At 39.4% G+C, this 21,417-nt stretch overlaps 1 protein-coding gene across 4 annotated transcripts in view; it reads left to right on the forward strand.

Moving 5' to 3' along the window:
- Positions 1 to 21,417, forward strand: part of galnt1 (UDP-N-acetyl-alpha-D-galactosamine:polypeptide N-acetylgalactosaminyltransferase 1) — a 235,325-nt gene that overhangs the window by 209,924 nt on the left and 3,984 nt on the right. For all 4 annotated transcript variants that reach the window (XM_041248207.1, XM_041248209.1, XM_041248208.1 and 1 more), the window contains 3 exons: positions 10,627 to 10,766; positions 13,036 to 13,134; positions 13,869 to 14,003. In XM_041248207.1, the coding sequence (XP_041104141.1) occupies positions 10,627 to 10,766; positions 13,036 to 13,134; positions 13,869 to 14,003 (374 nt within the window). The remainder of the gene's footprint in view (positions 1 to 10,626; positions 10,767 to 13,035; positions 13,135 to 13,868; positions 14,004 to 21,417) is intronic.

Consider the following 21,417-nt stretch of genomic DNA (forward strand, 5'->3'; position numbering starts at 1 on the left):
GATATCCCAGCGAGCACAGTTGGATCAATAATCAGGAAGTGGAAGCTGCATCACACCACCCAGGCACTGCCAAGAAAAGGCCGTCCCTCAAAACTCAGCGCTCAAACAAGGAGACTTGTGAGAGAAGCCACAGAGAGGCCAACAATCACTTTGAAGGAGCTACAGAGTTCAGTGGCTGGGAGTGGAGTAATGGTGCACCACTCAACCATATCAGAGCTCTGCATAACACTGCCCTGTATGGGAGGGTGGCAAGAATGAAGCATTTACTCATAAAGTACCATCTGAAAGCACGTCTGGAGTTTGCCAGAAAGCATGAGAGTGACCCAGCTGCGATGTGGGAAAGGGTTTTGTGGTCAGATGAGACCAAGATAGAGCTTTTTGGCCAAAACTCAAAGCGCTATGTGTGGCGCAAACCTAACACTGCCTCAAGACACACCATCCCTACAGTGAAGTATGGTGGTGGCAGCATCATGCTGTGGGGATGCTTCTCATCAGCAGGGACTGGGCATCTTGTTACAATTGAAGGAAGAATGGATGGAGCAAAATACAGGAAAATACTGCAAGAGAATCTGCTTCAGTCCGCTAAAAAACTGAAGCTTGGGAGGAAATTCACCTTTCAGCAGGACAATGATCCCAAGCACAAGGCCAAAGCAACATTGGAGTGGCTCAAGAACAAAAAGGTGAATGTCCTACAGTGGCCCAGTCAAAGTCCTGATCTCAATCCCATTGAGAATCTGTGGCACTATTTGAAAATTGCGGTCCACAAGCGTCGTCCAACCAACCTGAACAACCTGGAGCAAATCTGCCAAGAAGAATGGGCCAAAATCACTCCAACACTGTGTGCAAAGCTGGTACATACTTACCCCAAAAGACTTAAAGCTGTTATTGCAGCAAAAGGTGGCTCTACCAAATATTAATGTGTGGGGGTTGAATACTTATGCAAGCATGATATTTCACTTTTTTATTTTTCTTAAAAATATTTCCCAACATTAAACTAATGTCACCTTGCAATAATTGATTCTGAGTTTCAGTGTTTTAAAATAAAATATCGAACAGAACGAAATTTCAATGTACCATTTGTAATTCAGTAATATGAGAGAATTGGTCAGGGGTCTGAATACTTTTGCAAGGCACTGTGTGTGTGTGTGTGTGTGTGTGTGTGTGTGTGTGTGTGTGTCATATATATTGGTGTTGGAGACGATTGCTGCGAACACCATGGACGGCAATGGTCACAAACAAGACGATCCTTGAACGTGTCAAACCACAAACATCGTTAGAGGGAAAAATTACGAAACAGCGGCTCTCATATTTTGGACACATCATGCGAGCTAATTCCCTAGAAACAGCATTAATGCTCGGCACAGTCAGTGGGTCAAGAAGAAGAGGGCGTCGGAGAACCCGCTGGCTGGACACAATCAAGGCTGACACAAACATGCACATGAAAGATCTGAAAGAAGCGGTCAAAGACAGAAATGCGTGGAGAATGATGACCTATAAAGTGACCGAAAGTCGGCCTCGACTAAACGGATTTTAATAATAATAATCTATATAAATACACCACCTAGTGGTGGTTAGAAGAATTCTTCACAAATGTAGTTTACGCAAGATTAAAAAAAATTAAATAAAAAACAAGTTTCTGCACCAACTGACCGGTAACCCAAGGTGGACTTCGGTATCGCTACCACACCTTTCTGAAACCCCTCTGAATCCTTCTACCCCCCCCATCTCCTTTCCCCAGTGTGCCTTTCCAGTTTAGTACAAGGCTTTTCTATGAATACTTTTGTCATGTTAGACCTAACCTAATTTATGATAGCATTACCCAGCAGCCTACATGTTTATGGGGTTGATTTTTTTTGTTTGTTTTGTGTTTTTATTGCACAATGTTGCAGTTTTCAAGTGGCTTGCTTATGCTTTTTTTTTAATCATTTTCTGTCATTCCATTACTACCATGTCAGCTATTAAACCTTTCCATTAGAAATATCAAAAGGGAGCTGCTTTGAAGCAGCCATATGCTCATAGCATTAGGCTGTGGATAATGGATATTGATATCTATGCCAATAATACTTAATGTTACCTGGTATTTGTCTAGACTGCTCATCATCATGCAGTGAATGAATAATGAAGGAGTTGTTATCTAGTGCCATTGTATAAATAAAGAATTCATTTTTTAACCATTGCTTGCTTGTGATCAGCTACTTCCTCCCTGGACCAGGCTTTTTTTAACTAGTATCTGCTGCTGAATGCTCTAGATTTTGGATAAAGTTCACCTCACATCAGATCTTGAAAGCCAAGCTTTGTTGGCACTGTTCTTTAATGGTGTTATCTTTCTAAATGTGTCCATAACTTCAAAGACAATCATAAATATTTAAAACCTAAAGAAATGTGGATTCAATAAAAAAAAAAAATACATGTAATATCACGTTTGCATTTATCTACTTTATGGCGCTATTCAATGAAATATGCAAATTGGATGGGGACCCACATTTGGTGCCTGATGAGTCTATGCAAGCACTACCCAGGCTGGGTCCTTGCCTGCAGGGTCCATCTGTTGCTTTGGTTTGTGAGGTGATTTGCTTGTCAGTGGAAACAGGGTTTGCCTATAGTTTGCCTTCAGTCTTCATGATTGGTAAGTGAATTGCAGCAGTGAGGTGAGTTTCTTGGCTATTCCAGTGAAGGTTATATTTCTGGACTGTCAAACCTTTCAAAGTTGCAATGTTAACTTGATTTTTTTCAAAAAGTCACCTGGATGTGATAAGCAAAACATAAAAGGATACAAAGTGAATATAAACAACAAGAGGAATACGTAAGTGAAGATAGTAGCACCGATATTTTCATCCTGATATCAAGGAAAGTTTATGTAGAATCAGTTGGCATTGTATTTTGGTTAAGGAGGTTTCCCTGGTAAATCTTCTACTCTCCCCTAGCTTTCTCAGAAGAGACTGCAGATTTTTTAGTACAGTCTTTTGCCTATATCAGCTCTTGTATTAGGAGTACCAGTTAGCACAGGTGCAGAGTGTTAGGTAATAACATCCGTTAGGTAAGCATGGGATTTTGAATAATTAAATCACCAGACATTGTGGCTTCCAGACTTTGGTAACCTGTCAAGAGTGTTAAGTTACATGTCTCATTGAAAAATATCTTGATCATCAATAATCCGCAATGACAAGTGCCGCCTCTTCCCTCTCAGTTCATCGCTGTAATTGGTGCTCTGGAAACCACTGCCATCTAATCAATACTAGCTTATCATCACTTTCTTGTTGGGGCACTCAACTGCACCATCAAATCCATAACAATAAATATGTAATGAGCCTTTAAATGAGCTCTTTAAATTCCAATCAGGTTTATAGCCTGTGTATTGGCTCCTCCGTTTTAAAGACCCATAGGTCAGTGTTATTGTTGCCTTGACCCTGCTCTCTTTTGATCTCATTGGAATTGGCATCCAGGTCAAGCAATTACTCTTCACTCATCCAGTTCAGCTCTCCTGGTCATAGCCATAGCTGTGGATTATAAGGTTGCTCAGGATACAGATTTAAATTGGGAATGCTACAGTAAAAAGTGGAATATTCACTTAGCACAGTGGCCACCCAGTGCTTTCTTCTGTTCCTTCTTTTTTGAGTTTCTTTTGTTCTGATCGTTCTTTTTTCTGTGATTGAGGCATTTGAAAAGTCACTGCGACGCCATGACCAAAACAGAAAATGTTAAGAAGCCAATCTAAACAACAATAGGAATACAGTAGTTGCCTTTTAATGCTGATATTAAAACAAATGGGGAAAAAGTAATGTTTTAGTGTGTGCTAGTAGCGCCTCTTCACTTCAATAAGCAGGGAGGCTAAATAAATACATCAAATTATATATATATATATATATATATATATATATATATATATATATATATATATATATATATATATATAAATAAATAGTAAGTATTCACCCCCCCCCCCCCCCCCCCTTGGACGTTTTCACAGTGTTGTGTTACAACCTGAAATCTTGATGCATTTAAATGGGATTTTTTTTCCCTTTGATTTACACACCCTACTTGACACTTTCAATGTGTGAAAAAATGGGGGGTGAAAAAACAAATAAATTAAAAATAAAAACCTGAAAAGTCTTCATTAGATAAGTATTCACCCCCTTTGCTATGACACTCTTAAATAAGCTCAGGTGCAACCAATTGCCTTCAGAATTCACGCAATAAGTTAAATGGAGTCCATCTGTGTGCAATAAAAGTGGTTCACATGATTTCAGATTAAATACACATGCCTCTGTAAGGTCCCACAGTTGGGTAGTGCATTCAAAGTAAAGGGAAGCTTGTCAGGGTAGAGGTCAAAATGGATGGAGATAAATACAGGCAAATCCTTGAGGAAACCCTGCTTCAGTCTGCAAAAGACCTAAGACTGGGAAGAAGATTCACCTTTCAACAGGACAATGACCCCAAGCACACAGCCAAAGTGACATTGGAGTGGCTTAAGAACAAGAAAGTGAATGTCCTAGTGGCCCAGACTTGAATCCGATTGAGAATATGTGGCAAGACTTGAAGATTGCTGTGCACCAACGATCCATATCCAACTTGACAGAGCTTGAACAATTTTTCCAAGAAGAATGGGTGAATATTACACGATCCAGATGTGCAAACCTGGTAGAGACTTACCCCAAAAGACTCACAGCTTAATTGCTGCCAAGTATTGACTCCGGAGGCTGAATACTTATCTAACCAAGACATTCCAGTTTTTTTTTAATTTTTTATTAACTGTTGTTTCACAATAAAAAATTATCTTGCCTCTTCAAAGTGTTGAGTAGGTTGTGTAAATCTAAGGTTGTAACACAACAAACTGTAAAACGTTAAAGGGGGGTGAATACTTAATATGGTAATATATATATATATATATATATATATATATATATATATATATATATATATAAAGAAATGTAATACAGTAATATATTATACCCAGCACAAGTCAAGCAACTGAATATAACAAAAGCACTGTGGACTTGATTGATGAATCCTGAGTGATGCCATTTGTAGAAAAAATATTTGGAAGATGATGAGCCTCTAATTTAGGCTTTGTACAAACTTTACTGTTATTTTTTATTCTTATTTTTTCCTCAATTGAAAGCAAGGAAAATGGCATATGAATTTTAAAAATCTGCAAAGTACTGTATGGAAATTGAAACTTAAGGGAGTAGCCACACATGACCCATAACCTGCCTGTCAAGATTAAGTCTAATTATGAGCTAGCCGCAAGCTTGCATCGTGTAGCAATGCGTTTGCAGGTGGAAGACCCACAGAATCCCACGCATTTTGAGGCTACATTAGGCAATAGCAATACAGTAGACCTTGGTAAGGTAAGCTTTTTTTTTACTTTATAAAATTACACGTAGGCTTAGCCTCTGTAGCCTCTTATGACGAGCCACCACCTGTGTTTGCTTAAGAGACAAGTCTTAAAGGTCTTGTAGAGTGATATATTTAATGAAGTGAAACGTCTGTAAACAGTTTTTGTCTGCTCTTAAAGTGATTTGATGATCAAACTAATGTTTCTCTCTAGTCAGATCTAATTAACTGCAGGGAGTGAAACGCTTTGAGAAAGAAAATGAGATATTCGTGAGACTTATTTTAGAAACTTAAGCAGTAAAAGAGAAATATATACGCATTTATCAGGAGTTAAGATAATCAAGATCACCATGGTAATTTTTATATAATAACTGAAAATGTGTTTTTCATGCAACCCTACTGTACTGTATATGATGCATCAGTATAGAAAAAGCAATCGGCATCTCTATGCCTGAAATTTCACATCTGAGAGACTGTTTAAACACAATCATGCCTAAGCCACATACTGGAATTTACCTTCAGGGTCATTTGTAGTCTATTAATCACTGGAGTGAAAAGTAGTGCAAACTGATAAGAGTTTAATAATACACTGTGGACATGAGGGAGTTCTCTTTACCTGAGCAGTCAAAGACAGAAGGCACATGACTAGAATGATAGCAAGTACCTGTTACCCATCAGGGAGCATCACGTGATGCCCAAGCCCTCAGCTACATGAATGGTCAAGGTTGGTTGGGTTGTGTGAGGAGGGAGCGAGGCAGGATTTTCTTTGGCAGGCAGCACACTTTCACGGCACTCTCCATGCAGTCCCCAGCACACCGATCACTTTGTATTCTCGTGCATCTCTGACCTGCTGGCTTTTGTGAGATGAAGGCTGCTGAATTTGTCAGCAGAGGGGATGCTTTTTCCACTTCCACCAGTCTTTTAGAAGTTGAAGAAAAGTAGGATCCATTGTAGTTTACTAGGTGCTGAAGCTGTAACTGCAAGAACAATAAACATTAATATATATGTACTGTATGTATGTGTTATTAAGTACTATATAACCTTACAGTACAATAATACAACAAAAATTGACTAAATGATAATACCTGAAAATAATCTTAATATTTCTTTTAATAAAGTAGCCAGTGCAAATATAGTATTAGGTGGTGGACTGTGCCAATTGCCAGCTTATTTTGAAAACTGTGCATTCATTTTCACTAATTTTGCTTTGAAAATAATCGGTTATTTTTTTAGCAGTCATTTTAACGTTTTAGCCTCTCAAAGTGCTTAACACAGAAAACACCTCTCTGAAATGTTGTTAAGATGTAACACAGCTGTCATGTGGTTCCAAGATATATATATATATATATTTTTTTGATGTAGTGATGTAGTCTGCTAGAAGCTCAGTCAATACTTATTGTTAAAGGTACAATAGCATCTGCAAGACAGGCGAATGGGGTTTTTTTCAGCCAGGCGGGGACAGACACCTTGCCAGGCTGAAAAGGCCTGGGGAGAACCCTGTATAATATATATAGATAGAGACAAACTCACACACCCACACACATATACGGAGGGAGGGAGGTATACATTTTTTATTCACTGCAGGTGGATGTCCCAGTAAACCACGAGCCCACCTCTTCTATGTTCTAATGTTAAAATCATTGCAGCCCTATATATAACACAGTTTTCTGATCCCCTGCTTGGGATGTATATGGCCTGTGTGTTGCTGAACAAGTTTTGTAGCACAAGTTATTGAGCGTATCAGAATCAGTCTGTATATCACATGTTTACATGTGCAAGTAGGTCATGGTGACTGACATTTTACTGAGGGCTCTAATTTTGTATTTTCAGCTGTGGCAGAGGAACTATGTCACTGATATACCTGTTGAAATATTGTATCTCTATATTTCCTAAGCAGTGGGAGCCAATTACCCCCGCAAATCAGTCAAACACAGTTCAACCCAAAATATCTGTCAGCTGGACTTTTAAAATGATCTGGTTTGTCAACATCACTGGAGGGTTTGCTTGTAATTCAGATGAGTCTTATATCAGAGAGCTTAGAGACAGAGCTCATTGATCCTGCTGGAGCTCATTTAAGCCGATTTCAGTGTAAGGTCAAAGCACATTGATGGACAGCTTCAGGACACCTGTGTTCCTTTTAAGTGTCATTGCATATTCCTTTGGGCTGTCTTCACTCATGTCTTAATCAGGTGCTGCCAGCATTTAGAAATGGGGGTGACTGAACGCAGGAGGCAGGGGGAAGGACCAGCTGCTGCTGCATGTGTCTGTGTTGCGGTGTCTTAGAAACTCTGAGATCAGATGTGGCTATTTAATTCTAAAAAACAAAGCACTTCATCTATAAGAAACAAAGCAACAGTGAAAGAAACTAGTAATATTATTTAACAAATATTTCAAGTAGTCTCCCATTGAGATATATATATATTTTTTTTTTTTTTTTTTTACACAGTGCCTTGCAAAAGTATTCAGACCCCTGACCAATTCTCTCATATTACTGAATTACAAATGGTACATTGAAATTTCTTTGTTAGAAAATGTTAAAATAAAATTTTATTTTAAAACACTGAAACTCAAAATCAATTATTGTAAGGTGACATTGGTTTTATGTTGGGAAATATTTTTAAGAAAAATAAAAAAGTGAAATAACTTGCTTGCATAAGTATTCAACCCCCACACATTAATATTTGGTAGAGCCACCTTTTGCTGCAATAACAGCTTTAAGTCTTTTGGGGTAAGAATGTACCAGCTTTGCACAGTGTTGGAGTGATTTTAGTCCATTCTTCTTGGCAGATTTGCTCCAGGTTGTTCAGGTTGGTTGGACGACGCTTCTGGACTGCAATTTTCAAATAGTGCCACACATTCTCAATGGGATTGAGATCAGGACTTTGACTGGGCCACTGTAGGACATTCACCTTTTTGTTCTTGAGCCACTCCAATGTTGCTTTGGCCCTGTGCTTGGGATCATTGTCCTGCTGAAAGGTGAATTTCCTCCCAAGCTTCAGTTTTTTAGCGGACTGAAGCAGATTCTCTTGCAGTATTTTCCTGTATTTTGCTCCATCCATTCTTCCTTCAATTGTAACAAGATGCCCAGTCCCTGCTGATGAGAAGCATCCCCACAGCATGATGCTGCCACCACCATACTTCACTGTAGGGATGGTGTGTCTTGGGCAGTTTTAGGTTTGCGTCACACACAGCGCTTTGAGTTTTGGCCAAAAAGCTCTATCTTGGTCTCATCTGACCACAAAACCCTTTCCCACATCGCAGCTGGGTCACTCTCATGCTTTCTGGCAAACTCCAGATGTGCTTTCAGATGGTGCTTTTTGAGTAACTGCTTCTTTCTTGCCACCCTCCCATACAGGGCAGTGTTATGCAGAGCTCATGATATGGTTGGCTGGTGCAACATTACTCCACTCCTTACCACTGAACTCTGTAGTTCCTTCCAAGTGCTTTTTGGTCTCTCTTTGGCTTCTCTCACAAGTCTCCTTGTCTGAGCGCTGAGTTTTGAGGGACGGCCTTTTCTTGGCAGTGCCTGGGTGGTGTGATGCAGCTTCCACTTCCTGATTATTGATCCAACTGTGCTCGCTGGGATATCCAAACACTTGGATTTTATTTTGTACCCTTTCCCTAATCTATGCATTTGTATTACTTTATCTCTAACTTCTGTAGAATGCTCTTTGGTCTTCATTTTCCTTCAGATTCACAGCCTTACCAATGATCCTTCAACAGTGGGGTTTTTATCCAGAAAATGTGACAGCAACTTTAATGGTTCACAGGTGGAGGCCAATGGTAAGGTAATTGTGTCCTCGTTAGGGCAATTCCTTTCATCATTGCAAACTGGGAGCTTCCACAGCATAGGGGTTGAATACTTATGCAAGCAAGATATTTCAGTTTTTTATTTTTCTTAAAAATATTTCAATGTACCATTTGTAATTCGGTAATATGAGAGAATTGGTCAGGGGTCTGAATACTTTTGCAAGCCACTGTGTGTGTGTGTGTGTGTGTGTGTATTACGTGTTACATCATACACACACACACACCACACATACATATATTATATAATATCTATATATATATATATATATATTATATATATTATATATGATATCTATTACTATATATAATAATATATATATATGACATATTACACATACTGTACTGTTTTTTGTGTGCAAGTAGAGGAAGTACTATTTTATTTTAATATTGATATATTGAAAGCTTTTATTAAAACTGCTTATTTTAGCTAAGAAGTCTAACAATTACCTGAATATGTTAAGGGTGCAGTTCACACACACACACAAACACACAACAATGATTAATACTAACCTTGTTAGTATCAGTAATATACTGTCATCTAATCTAGAGGAGCCTGTGGTCTTTTCTCAGTTATTACAGATTACAGGGACACCTGCTAACAACAACTTTACAGTTTCAGGCAGTTTCGTACTCGTAGATGATGACACTTGTCTTTTTATTTTCAAAACTGATGGTCGTGAAATTTTTACTTTGTCCCTTGTCACTTTTTGAAAGGTTCCACAAGAACTAAACCTGAGAGCTACCATCACTTTTAAAGCAAGTAGGATAACATGCTTTCTGTCTGTAACAGATGTACAGCTTTCAGCATTAATGTCCTATCCATAATCACTGGTCTGTCAACTTGACATCAACTGTAACAGCGAGATATACCATGGAATAAGGTGATCAGAAAATACGTTTTCTCTACAAATAGGTCTCCTCTAATATTAAGACCTTTCATGAATTCCATAATATTTAAGTTTCCCACTTAAGTGACTCAAATAAGCACCCCCTTAACATTTCAGAACTTAAGTTGTTTTTTTGTTTTTTTTATGAATACAGCCCGTGAGCACTTAATGTATCGTGAAATTAGAAAATCTTATCAAGACTCGATCATACAAATTGCTGTTCATACTACTCTGGGAATTGATTCCCGATTTCAAGCTGAGTGCATAGTAACTGTATATGTTGTGATATTATTTGCTTTTATTACCCTCAACTGTGCATAGAGGGTTGCAGCACTTGATCGTACTCACAAGCTTCATCATTCTCAACCACCTGTGATTGCAAAGGCCTTGCTGAGGGGCTCTACAGCCAAAAAAGAGCAGTGTGCACTGATTAATTTGCCACACTCTGTAAGCTATCCCCTGGATAAAAAAAGGAAGCCTTCATGTACCTGCATAAAAAAAAAAACGTGTGTCCACTCGATCGTGATATATGCACTGTGTAAGAGCATGTTGCGCTTGTTTGAAGAGTTTTGACAGTCTTAATATGTTTTGACAGGTGTCACCAAAGTGGATTACGGGGATATTTCCGCAAGGGCGATGCTGAGACAGAAGCTGCAATGCAAGCCCTTCTCCTGGTACCTGGAGAATGTATACCCTGATTCCCAGATCCCTCGCCACTACTACTCCCTCGGAGAGGTGAGAAAACGTCACCAAACAAAGCATGTGACGCTTAAAACTCTAGCAACTGGTCCCTGGAATACAAAACACAATTGTGGCCCAAGAGAGAAGAGCGACGGGCAACCAGACTAATCCCAGATCTTAAATAAACTAGTTATAAAGAAAGATTGAGGGAACTGAATCTGTTTAGTCTAGAATAAAAGAAGGTTTATTCAAGTTTTTAAAATCTTACTTACTTTAAGTAGAGATTAAGTGGAGACAGACTTGGGACAAAGTAGGAAGTGTATGGAACGGGCTACTAAGACACGTTGTTGGTGCCGAATCATTGAGATCCCTTAAGATCCGACTTGAAAAAGTTTAGGGATCAATCAGATACCAGATGCACACTCATGGGCTGAATGGCCTCCTCTAGTTCTATTTTTATGTTTTTCTGAGCAGTGCTCATCACAAGGGAAGAGACATGGTTTCAGCAAGGCTCTGTACTTTCAAGAAGTCACTGGAAAATTATCATTATTTGAAATTTGTTTAATATATGGGACAGAAACATGGACAGTCTGGGATAATATTACAAATACTAAGGGTCACAGAAATGGTTGCTTTTAATCGAGCATCTTTTTACAACTCGGAAAATCCAGGAGTGCTTAGATTACAATTTATGCCAAACATGGTTTTTATGATTACTTAAAATGTTTTAAGCGTGGGGTGGCCCTAGTGTAGTGTAACATTTAAATGGAAATACAGTTCTAGTCAAGTTTACATACCCCAATGGAAACTTTAAATTTCTAGAAATTTCTCAAAAACAAATAATTGTAGGTAAAATCTTTTGTAGCAAAAGTTTTGCTTTTGTGGATGAGGAAAAAAGTTACAAGAAATAGATGTCTACAGTTATTTATTTCACCAATTTATTTGCAAAACTCAAAAAAGGCTAATTCAAAAGTATTCCAAGCCTGACAAGGAAAATTAAATTAATAGCTAGTTGAGGCACCTTTAGCAATAATAACCTCTTTTAAACAATTAGGATATTTGTCAATGAGCTTTTGGCATGATTCTTTATTGATTTCTTCAAAAACTGTTCCAGTTCATTCAAATTCCAAGGACTTCTCTTGTGTACAGACGTATTCAACTCATACCAAAGATTCTCAATCAGATTTAGATCAGGACTTTGACTAGGCCATTCCAGAACCTTGATTTTATTCTTCTTTAACCCTTCTGAAGTAGGTTTTTGTGTGTGCTTTGGATCGCTGTCCTGTCGGAAATTCCAGTTGTATTTTAGACCAAGTTTTGTAGTGGAGGGTTTCAGATGATAGGTCATGTTTTTCAAGCGTTGTGGAGTACGCTCAGGTGCCAACAAAATGTGAAAACCTTGCACGGGGGTGAATACTGCAAACCGCTGTACGTTTGTGTGTGTGTGTGTGTGTGTGAGTATATATATAATATGAAATAAAATATTGAATGTGTGTGTGTGGGCTCCAACTGTATAGCTGACACCAGTTTCCTTCTACTGTGGAACAGAAATGCCTAATCAGATGTTGCAGAAACAATATACTCCATCAGGATAGAAGGGATACCTTTTGTCCTTGAAGAGAATGGAGGAGTTTTTTTTTTTTTTTTTTTTTAAATGTGTGCGCAATTAAACAAAATACATTCACAGGTTGTAGGCATAATTGGGATTGGAGGCTGACTGCTGCTGCAGCAGTAGGAGGAAAAAAAAAATCATCAGAAATGTCCGGGAATGGAGATGTAAATGGAGTCAAAGCAGGATTAAATGGCTTGTGGGCATATTTAAATTGAAGTCATTGTCAGCTATTGCCCTGGAGAGAGACCAAGTGTCATTGATGTTTATGTGAGGCAGTAAATCCCATTATCCAAATAAGTTCTGAATGTAGATCCTGATTTCTTTTTTGATTAGTGGAGAAAAAAATAAGTTAATGTGATGCAGAGCTGCAAAAGAGCAGTCTAACCTAAACCTACCTTACCTAATCTACCAAGAGTGTACATTCATAGGTTAATCCTGAACTTTCAACACTCAATCAGAAACTCTTAAGTTTACACATTAAGAATCTCCAGAGGCTAATCCAATACACACCACAAGAGGCAGTTCCTCCGAAAACAAATGTTGCTCCAGTCAGGTTTTTGAAGTTAGTTCCTTTCTTTAGGTTGGAGTGTAAAGGTTGGATCACACAACTGAAAAAGAAAATGTACTCTCCTTGCATCATCTTATGTCAGTGTTATGTTTTTATGTCCCTGATTTATACACTAAACCAAAGCCTGATGTGTCCCTTTGCAGATCCGAAATGTAGAAACTAACCAATGTCTGGATAACATGGCGAGGAAAGAAAATGAGAAAGTGGGAGTCTTTAACTGCCATGGAATGGGAGGGAACCAAGTAAGGACCTTTTATTTTTAACTTATTTTTAAGGACCTTTTATTTTTAACTTATTTTTAACATATTAGACCAAATTCAACTTAGTTTTTACACTTGGTAAAACAAGCATTTATTATTATTATTATTATTATTATTATTATTATTATTATTATTATTATTATTATTATTATTATTATTATTTTAATTGCAGTACATTTTCAGAATTCATATTTATGATTTCATGGATTAAATATTGATGTTTTTTATTCAATTCAGATACACATGGCTTTACATTTTCTCCATGATGACATAATTTTTTCTCAACTATTGATGAGCGTTTTTCCTATCTCACCAGTCATGCACTTCCATTCCGTATATCGATAGTTGGCTTTCCTTGCATTTCAGGAAGTATGTTACAATTTCACTTCCTAGGTCATTTTACCCCAGCAGTGTGTTCTGTATCAAAACATGTCATTGGCTGCTAAAAGAGAAGCACATGGTTGGTTAATGACAAGAGAGAAAGCACTGGCATGTAGAATAAAACAACTAATGACAGAATTTTTTATTTATTTATTTATTTTAATTGCCTGGTACGACTTCACCTTGTCATCTGTATGTGGTACAGTAAGCTTCTTCAGTCAGTTCAGAGTTTATTCCATTGTTACCCAAACATAATGATAATATTGATCCTTGACGTAAAACAGTGCAGAGTTACTTGTATATGTTGTATGACGTCTTTGCTTCTCTTCCTCTAGGTTTTCTCCTATACTGCCAATAAAGAAATCCGCACAGATGATTTGTGTTTGGATGTGTCCAAGCTGAGTGGCCCTGTCATGATGCTGAAGTGTCATCATCTGAAAGGCAATCAGCTGTGGGAGTATGACCCCCTGGTGAGTGCATTCGGACTAGGCTCGGACCCTGCATTTAGGCTCAGATGGCTTTGTTTTAGCTGTTAAAGGGTAAAGTATTAGCCTGGAGCTGGGCTACTCAGTGGGTTGGTAGTTGAATGTGATGTCTGGGTGTCAGTGGTTCAGTTCTTCCCAAGTCAGGAATGACTTGTGTCTCCAGTAAGTGGCAGTGCTCATGTGTGTCTGATCTCTGGTATAATTCATGTGTTACTTTTTTGGATAACAAGCTGCCTGACCTAATCCCAGCACCACCAGCTTTCATCTTTAACACCTCACCTCCAGTGTGGCAGTGCTTGTCACAACATACTTTGAAGAGGTACAGTATTCTGTGAAATACTAAAATGCTGGTCTATTAGAGCGCAATACCACAATAAACTGATTATCTTATAGAGGGCAAAGGCTTGAAGTCTGAGATCCCTTCTCTACCCTTACACACCTAAAGGACGGTTTCTTCATTGACTGGGCAGAGTCAAGGCTGCCTGTGGTGTCGAAGCAAACCCTGATTCACTCTGCATTCTCCAGTGAAGTAAACCCAGCACCTCTTAGGAGCATTAGATTCATCACTGCTGAAATTAGGAAAACAGGAGAAAAAAAAATCATTGCATATGTTGCCAGTAACTGACATTTTTTCTTTGAGGTTGTAGGTGCAATTTAATTCAGCCTGATTTCCTTTGCAGAATGCGTGGTTACCATTGCAGAATATTGTGACTCATTGTGCCTTGGATATCCTTTAGTATAGTTTCCCCGGCGCTCTGCCCGTTTGCTCTGGGTGGATTGAGCTGAGCCAAATCATTCTGGACAAGCTGTGCTCCAAATTGGCCATATGCCCTTTGATTTATCTGCCTTTATGTTCTGTTCTTGTGTTTGTGAAACAATATGCCCACCAGGAGCGGAGGTGCAGGACAAAAAAAAAAAAAAAAATTAGATTTTTTCAGAAGCAATGGCTTGCTTTAACAATGCTGTCCAAGGCTGTTGCGGAGTGCTTTTGAATTGCCTTGCATTGCGAGAATTTCCTATGGAAATGGAAGCCGGCCTTGGAACAGAATGTTTTTTCCGACTTTGTTTGGCAGCGGAACACAAAGAGGATCCGGCGATTTCTTTGTCTAAATTCAGCACATTCTTGTGTGAGAAGTGCCTCTGCCTGTAATACTTCCCTGGTAATTTCACAGGTTCAGAGTGAAACACAACATTGCCAATAAGCACTGGTCTGTAAGGAGCTGTCGCAGGTATCTAGTAAACTCTCCCGACCGTGGCTTGAAGCAGGGCACTTCCATTACTGCCCCTATTGCTTTGCGAGACCAAAGTGAGAGAACAGCTTTGGAAATGCGCCCTTGAGCTGGACCCAATCTGCTTTGCTCAAAATTTCGGAGGGGCTGATTATTGTACTAAAAGTTGGAACGTGGTCACACTTAATTTTAAGGGTCGTTTTTCTTTTAGTTTAGTAACTGTTAACAAACGTTGTTCATTTGTAGCTAAGGGTTAGTGCTAGGATTAATAAAAACCTGATTTAATTTGCTAAACATTGCTACAGTAACAATCTGAACCGATTTCAAGCATATGATCGACCTGGATCATCCATAGGGCTCTGGTGTTTGATTGATCGTCCATAGGGCTCTGGTGTTTTTGATTGATCATCCACAGGGTTCTGGTGTTTGATTGATCATCCATAGGGCTCTGGTGTTTGCAGTTTTTTCTGTCGTATTATATATTATTAACTAACAGTTAACAGAAAATAAAGAATGTACATGAACATGTTTCTTAACAGTTAATAAACAAAAAAACTGACCTTAAAATAAAGCATGACCAGAAAACTTTAGTTTAAAGGCTTGTGTCTATAGCCCAAGCAATGTCATCGGAGCTGTAGTAACCCAAATATGCTTGAGTGTAACTATTTGTTTTGCTTCCCTGACTTAGTGCAGCCAAGAGAATGCAGATGACATTCATAACCTCTGCTGTACTGTACTGTAGCTGCAGCAGTGGCGGGAGCATGACTGTTTAGTTTACTGAGTGGAAAGAAAGTCTCATCAAGGGGGGGGGGCTTGTGAGCTGATCAGCAGCTGAAACTACCTTTAGGGAATGTAAACAGACTGGAATGCCAACTAGATCTGGTGTCTGGTGAAGCAGCATACACACAAAGGTGCACTATGAACTTAAACAGTCAGCTCAGAATCCAATTCAAGTACTGTATATAGCTCAGCATGATTTTTTTTCTTGCATATCTGATGTTTATCACACTTCTTCCTTGTGCTTACCATGCTATTGGTGTGCCTTTAAGATTATTTGCCACACTTTGCTATACAATAGAACAGTGCTTATTCCTGAAGAAAAAGCAATGTGATTCCTTTACTACTCTGTGAAGAGACATGTCATGTGGTAGAGATTATTGTTCTGCTGTTGGAAGTTAGGGATGCAGCTGCATTGCCACAGCAGATTAAGCTTGCCCAGATAACATGCATTGAGGAAATACAAACAGATGCTGGAGTCAATATGCAAAACACTCACTCAGATCTGAGTGACCATTTTCTGTCACAGTACGAACAATAAAGAGGTTGTGCTACTTTTAAGCTATTGCAACATTTCTGCTTCAAAACCGGAATTATTTTAAAATCTTCTTCTTCTTCTTCTTCTGTACTGCCCCACATTGTACTGCACAATTTAGGGGTATTTCTCATGAAGTGAGCAAGACTTATACTGTATGTTAACCATTTTGCAAGGTGGTGTCTGTTTACATCCAGTTAAAACCTGGAAGAGGAAAGGCAGGTGGTTTAACAAAGTAGCTTGGTCCAAAAGGCACATTTTTCAATTATGAACAGATGCTCTGTTTTTGCAGTTTATGAAAATGAGTTCACGAATGGAATAACTTCATTTGGCATTAATCACAAGTCCTGGCTTCAGCAGTTAATGATTGCTTTCCATCTGTTCTGGAGTACTAGGTTAAACAGTGATTTGTTACTGCATCATAGCCTACATTAGCAGCGTGAAATAACACATGTATGCATTTGGGAACTTTTACACTGGGGATACAAGAAATTACCAGTGTTCTTTTTAAATAAATCATTGCAACTGTAGCTCCTATGGCAGACCGCTATCCCTGTTCTCTTCTGTCTGCTGTACTTTCAGTCTCCTTCAGGCAGTTGAATTCTGTTATTGCCTGTTTGCAGCTGCCCTCTGGTGTCACGGCTTATATAGACTTAAGTTTGAACCTGGCTGTTACAGGTGTAATAATCAGGCACAATAATGAATTATGAATTTAAGAAACAGGACTGAAAAAAAAGAGAAAAAACCTTTACTTCAGTTTTAGGAACTTGCTTTGTTGTCTGCTGGACCGGTTTCAAGTCTCTGACAAGGTCATATTCTTACAAAAACTAAAAGAATAGTAAACGTTAAAGATGTCAACACTGATAACTGACAGCATGGACAGAACTCATCGGCAGCCTAATATTGTTATCTTACGGTCTTATTGTATATCTGCATATCATTTGCTGAGGTCCCATTCAGAGAGCCACAGGACCTCACCACAACAGTTGATGTGAGCTGCGCCTGGTAAACAAGAACCTGCTCCATGTGTTCAAGCTCTATGGGCAGGAACCTGGCTGAACTGGTAGATGCATGTAGGCAAAGCACTGCTGTTATGTGCCCTGATTACACCAGGGCATACATTTGAGCCATGGTGGACGAGATGCTGCAGTGCTTTCACCACACACTGGGCTCCACAAAGGAGCCTGCTTCCCATGCAGCCACCTCCCATGCGTAAACCTGCAGCAAACTGACCTCAGACCAATCCTCGAACTTGGATAGATAAACCTGTGTCTGAGCCGAAGGAGGTTCAAAATGTTATTGATCTTACAGCTGTTGCAGCCAATCTGGCCAGACAACTAGTTCACCACTGCGGACCTCAAAGACGCCTATTTCCACATCCCCATAAGACCAGCGCACAGGAAGTACCTGCAGTTCGCCTTTCAAAACAGCATGGAAGCTATCCTAGCCCCATTGAGGCTCAAAGGTGTCAGAGGGCTCAATTACCTGAATGACTGGCTTATTTGTGCCTAGTCTCCAGCACAGGGATAGGCCCACACAGAACTTATCACCAGCCACCTTCAACGGTTAGGCCTTACGGTGAATCATGCAAAGAGCCAGCTCTCGCATTCTCAGACAGCCTCCTATCTAGCAGTGTGCTTGGTCTCCAGGGCAATGCTGTCCACTCTGTTGGACGGCAGAGTGCTGAGAATAACCTCCTGCTTGGAGCTCTTTCAGCTCAGCAAAGCACTAAAGGTAGTGATGTTCCAAGAAACTTCTGTGCCTGGTAGCAGCAGCAGCTTCCTAGACCCTTCCGTTTTGGTCTCCTGCACATGTGCCCTTTACTGCAGGGTGCATCTTTCAGATATGCACATGCAGTGGTCTGGGTTACTCTCCATAACTTCACTAGGTTCTAAAGACTTAATGTCGTGGACCCTGGTTTTGGAAATAAAGTGTTAAGGGTGGCTTCCCAGTTGACCCTTACAACACAGGCATAGAGATAGTAGCGGCGCCAGGCTCTCCCTGGTGAGGGAGCTGAGTGGGCTTGGCAAAAATTTGAGGGGGCTACACTCCACTTTGTGTGGGCATTTATAGTGTCAATGTTTTGGTATGTCTCGTAAAACGTAAGTATTACAACAGTGGAAGCTGGTGCAGATTAAGTGCCTGTTAATAATAATGATGACTAACAGATGCCTTTATCCAACACAATTTACAGGGTTACAGTGCAGTATGAATTAAGTGCTGTTGTAACAGGGCCGAGGCTCGGCACAATCAGACAACCACATGCACCTCAAGAGAGTGTCTAAGGCTCCATTCACATGGGAGCGATTGGAGCAAATGATATACTCCCGGGAGCGGATTGGATCGATTGGAGACCTATGTGAATGCTGCTCACAAGATCTCAGCTCATTTAAAACGAACGAATCTGAGACTGGAAAAATAGGTGGTCTCGGCTCGTTTGGGCAGTCGACCCTGGTGCGGGTCTATTCTTCTAGCCCTGTGTGACTGCTAACTTGTCGGGGGCAGATGGTTTGTTATCACACCAGCCCAGGGCTCATGCTATGTATGATCATATTTATTGAAATACTTTAGTCTTCATACACTATGAAGTTTCTGCTAGCTCTAGAAATCGGGTCGATTCTACGGAGTATTTTGGTAATAATTTTGATGCTAACAGTAGTTCCAGTCCTTCATTTGACATTTATTATTATTATTATTATTATTATTTTGAATTGGGTTTAAGCGTACAGATTTTAAAGCAGGGAAAGCAGATTGTAAAATGGGTACATGTATGCTATTTGTTTAAGTCTGGTTTGGTACACAGTTATATATAAAATTGCAATTTTGAACTTTAGTGTTTTTGCGTAATTGCTACATTGTATTGTTGCATGTTGCAATTATACAAAAGCGTTGTAAAGAAGAAAAATCCTACAAACAATGTAACATAACAAAAACGGCCAATTTCTTAGAGATAGCAGAAACACTAGTTTCCTTTCTATATTTGATTAGATGTGTTAATAGTGGAGCTCCCGAGTGGTGCATCCGGAAAAGGCACTCCGCGTGGAGTGCACGATGCGCCCTATAGCCTGACGGTTGCCGGTTCGAGTCCAGACTATTGCATTGCCAACCATGGACAGGAGTTCCCAAGGGGCAGCACACAATTGGCGGATTTCTAGTCATTTGACACATAATCAGAAAACAAACAAGGTTATTTTATTGTATTCGCTCATGAAAAAAGTATTGGCACACCTGCTTAAATGTTTTGTGTGTCCTCCTTTTGCTTTTATTACAGCTTTCAGACATTTATAATAATTCTTAACCGGTATGTTACATCTTGATTGTGAATTCTGTGATTCTGTCTTGCATATTTCCTTCAGCTCAGACAGATTGGACACACAGTGCTTGGCTGCAGCTTTTTTCAGATCAGTCCAAAGATTTCTATTGGATTGAGATCTGTTGATCTTTTATCTTCGTTTTCTTCAAGAACTCCAGAGGTGACTTAGCCATATGCTTTTGGTCATTGCCATGTTGGAAGATAAACTGTCAGCAGATGGTAGTGTTGTAGTTTGTAGAATGTTGCGTGGCTTCATTAATTCAATCAACACATGAATGTCTCCAGTCCCTGAATTGCTAAAACAACCCCATGTCATGATCAAACCAGCTCCAGGATTAACTGCAGGTGCAAGGTTTTCTTCATTGAAGGGTTTCCCTTTTTTTCTTCAAGCATGGTCCATTTTTGATATTTTAGATTCATTGGATCAGAGAATTTTGTTGAAGAATGATTCAGGTTCCTGTTCATATTTCTTGGCTTTATGGATTCTCTTCTATGTCCAGGTGCCTTTGTACAATTCTTTCATGCACAATTATGCTTAATGTTTCTAAATCTTTCTTTGTCCTTTGCTGTTTATCTGTTGATTTATTTATTTTTTTTAAGCTGCTCAGGCAATTCTCCTACCTACTGTCCATGTCATTTTCTTTGGACGCCCACTTCCTTCAAACATTTCAAACGATTCTTCTTGATTTATTGCTCCGATTGTGGATTTTGGTATGAATCCAACCCCTTTGTCTTTGCTCACTCTCCTTTTTTTCTAGGCTCCAGGCCTCTTGCAGCACTATGGTCTTGATAAAGTGATCAGTTCTCAGCAGAGAAGTAATTCATACCAATTGATTTTTTCTTCTGTTTTTTTTCTCCCTTTTTTTTTTTTTAAAATTGATCCAGTAGCATAATTACAAGCTTTCATCGACAGCTCTGATTGGCATTGGATTCCATCAGTCCCAGTAATTCACCACCAGGGGACTTGCAATAACGCTTGTAATGCAAATCGAAAACAGTAAACCCATACTAAATGCATACAGAACAGACAGCTTATACTCCAATGCAGAGCACAGGTAGTAAGAGTGTCGGTTATGAGGTCTCATTCAATTAACAGGGACAGGAAAATGAAACCCAGCCTGCCTGCGTCCAATACTGTACGTGGTTTACACCACTTCATGCCTTGAGTAATTTGTCTTTTATTAGAATGATTGATTTATTTTTTCGCAGTTTCCCATGAGCATGCTCTGAGAGGTTGCCCAGTTAAGCAAACTTGTAACCCTTTCACCACCCCAAACATGAGATTTTCAGTGGGGTCTACAACTTTGACAGCTAGGTGTTAGTAAGCAGTAAGAAGCTGAATTAATTTGCTAAGTTAATGGCTGAACTAGCCCTGCCAGCCAGTGCTCCAACTTCCGTCCCTTGCTTTGGGAGACACTCCTTTCCAGGGTAGAGTGCTAAGCCACTAAACTTAAATGGGTAAAATTGTGGAGCCTCACTAACCACAACTGTTTGAGCTATGAACATTGTTTCATTCAAATTGTAATACACAGAAAACAGAATGAA

The sequence above is a fragment of the Polyodon spathula genome, chromosome 4 (genome assembly GCF_017654505.1).
Source record: "Polyodon spathula isolate WHYD16114869_AA chromosome 4, ASM1765450v1, whole genome shotgun sequence".
NCBI lineage: Eukaryota > Metazoa > Chordata > Actinopteri > Acipenseriformes > Polyodontidae > Polyodon > Polyodon spathula.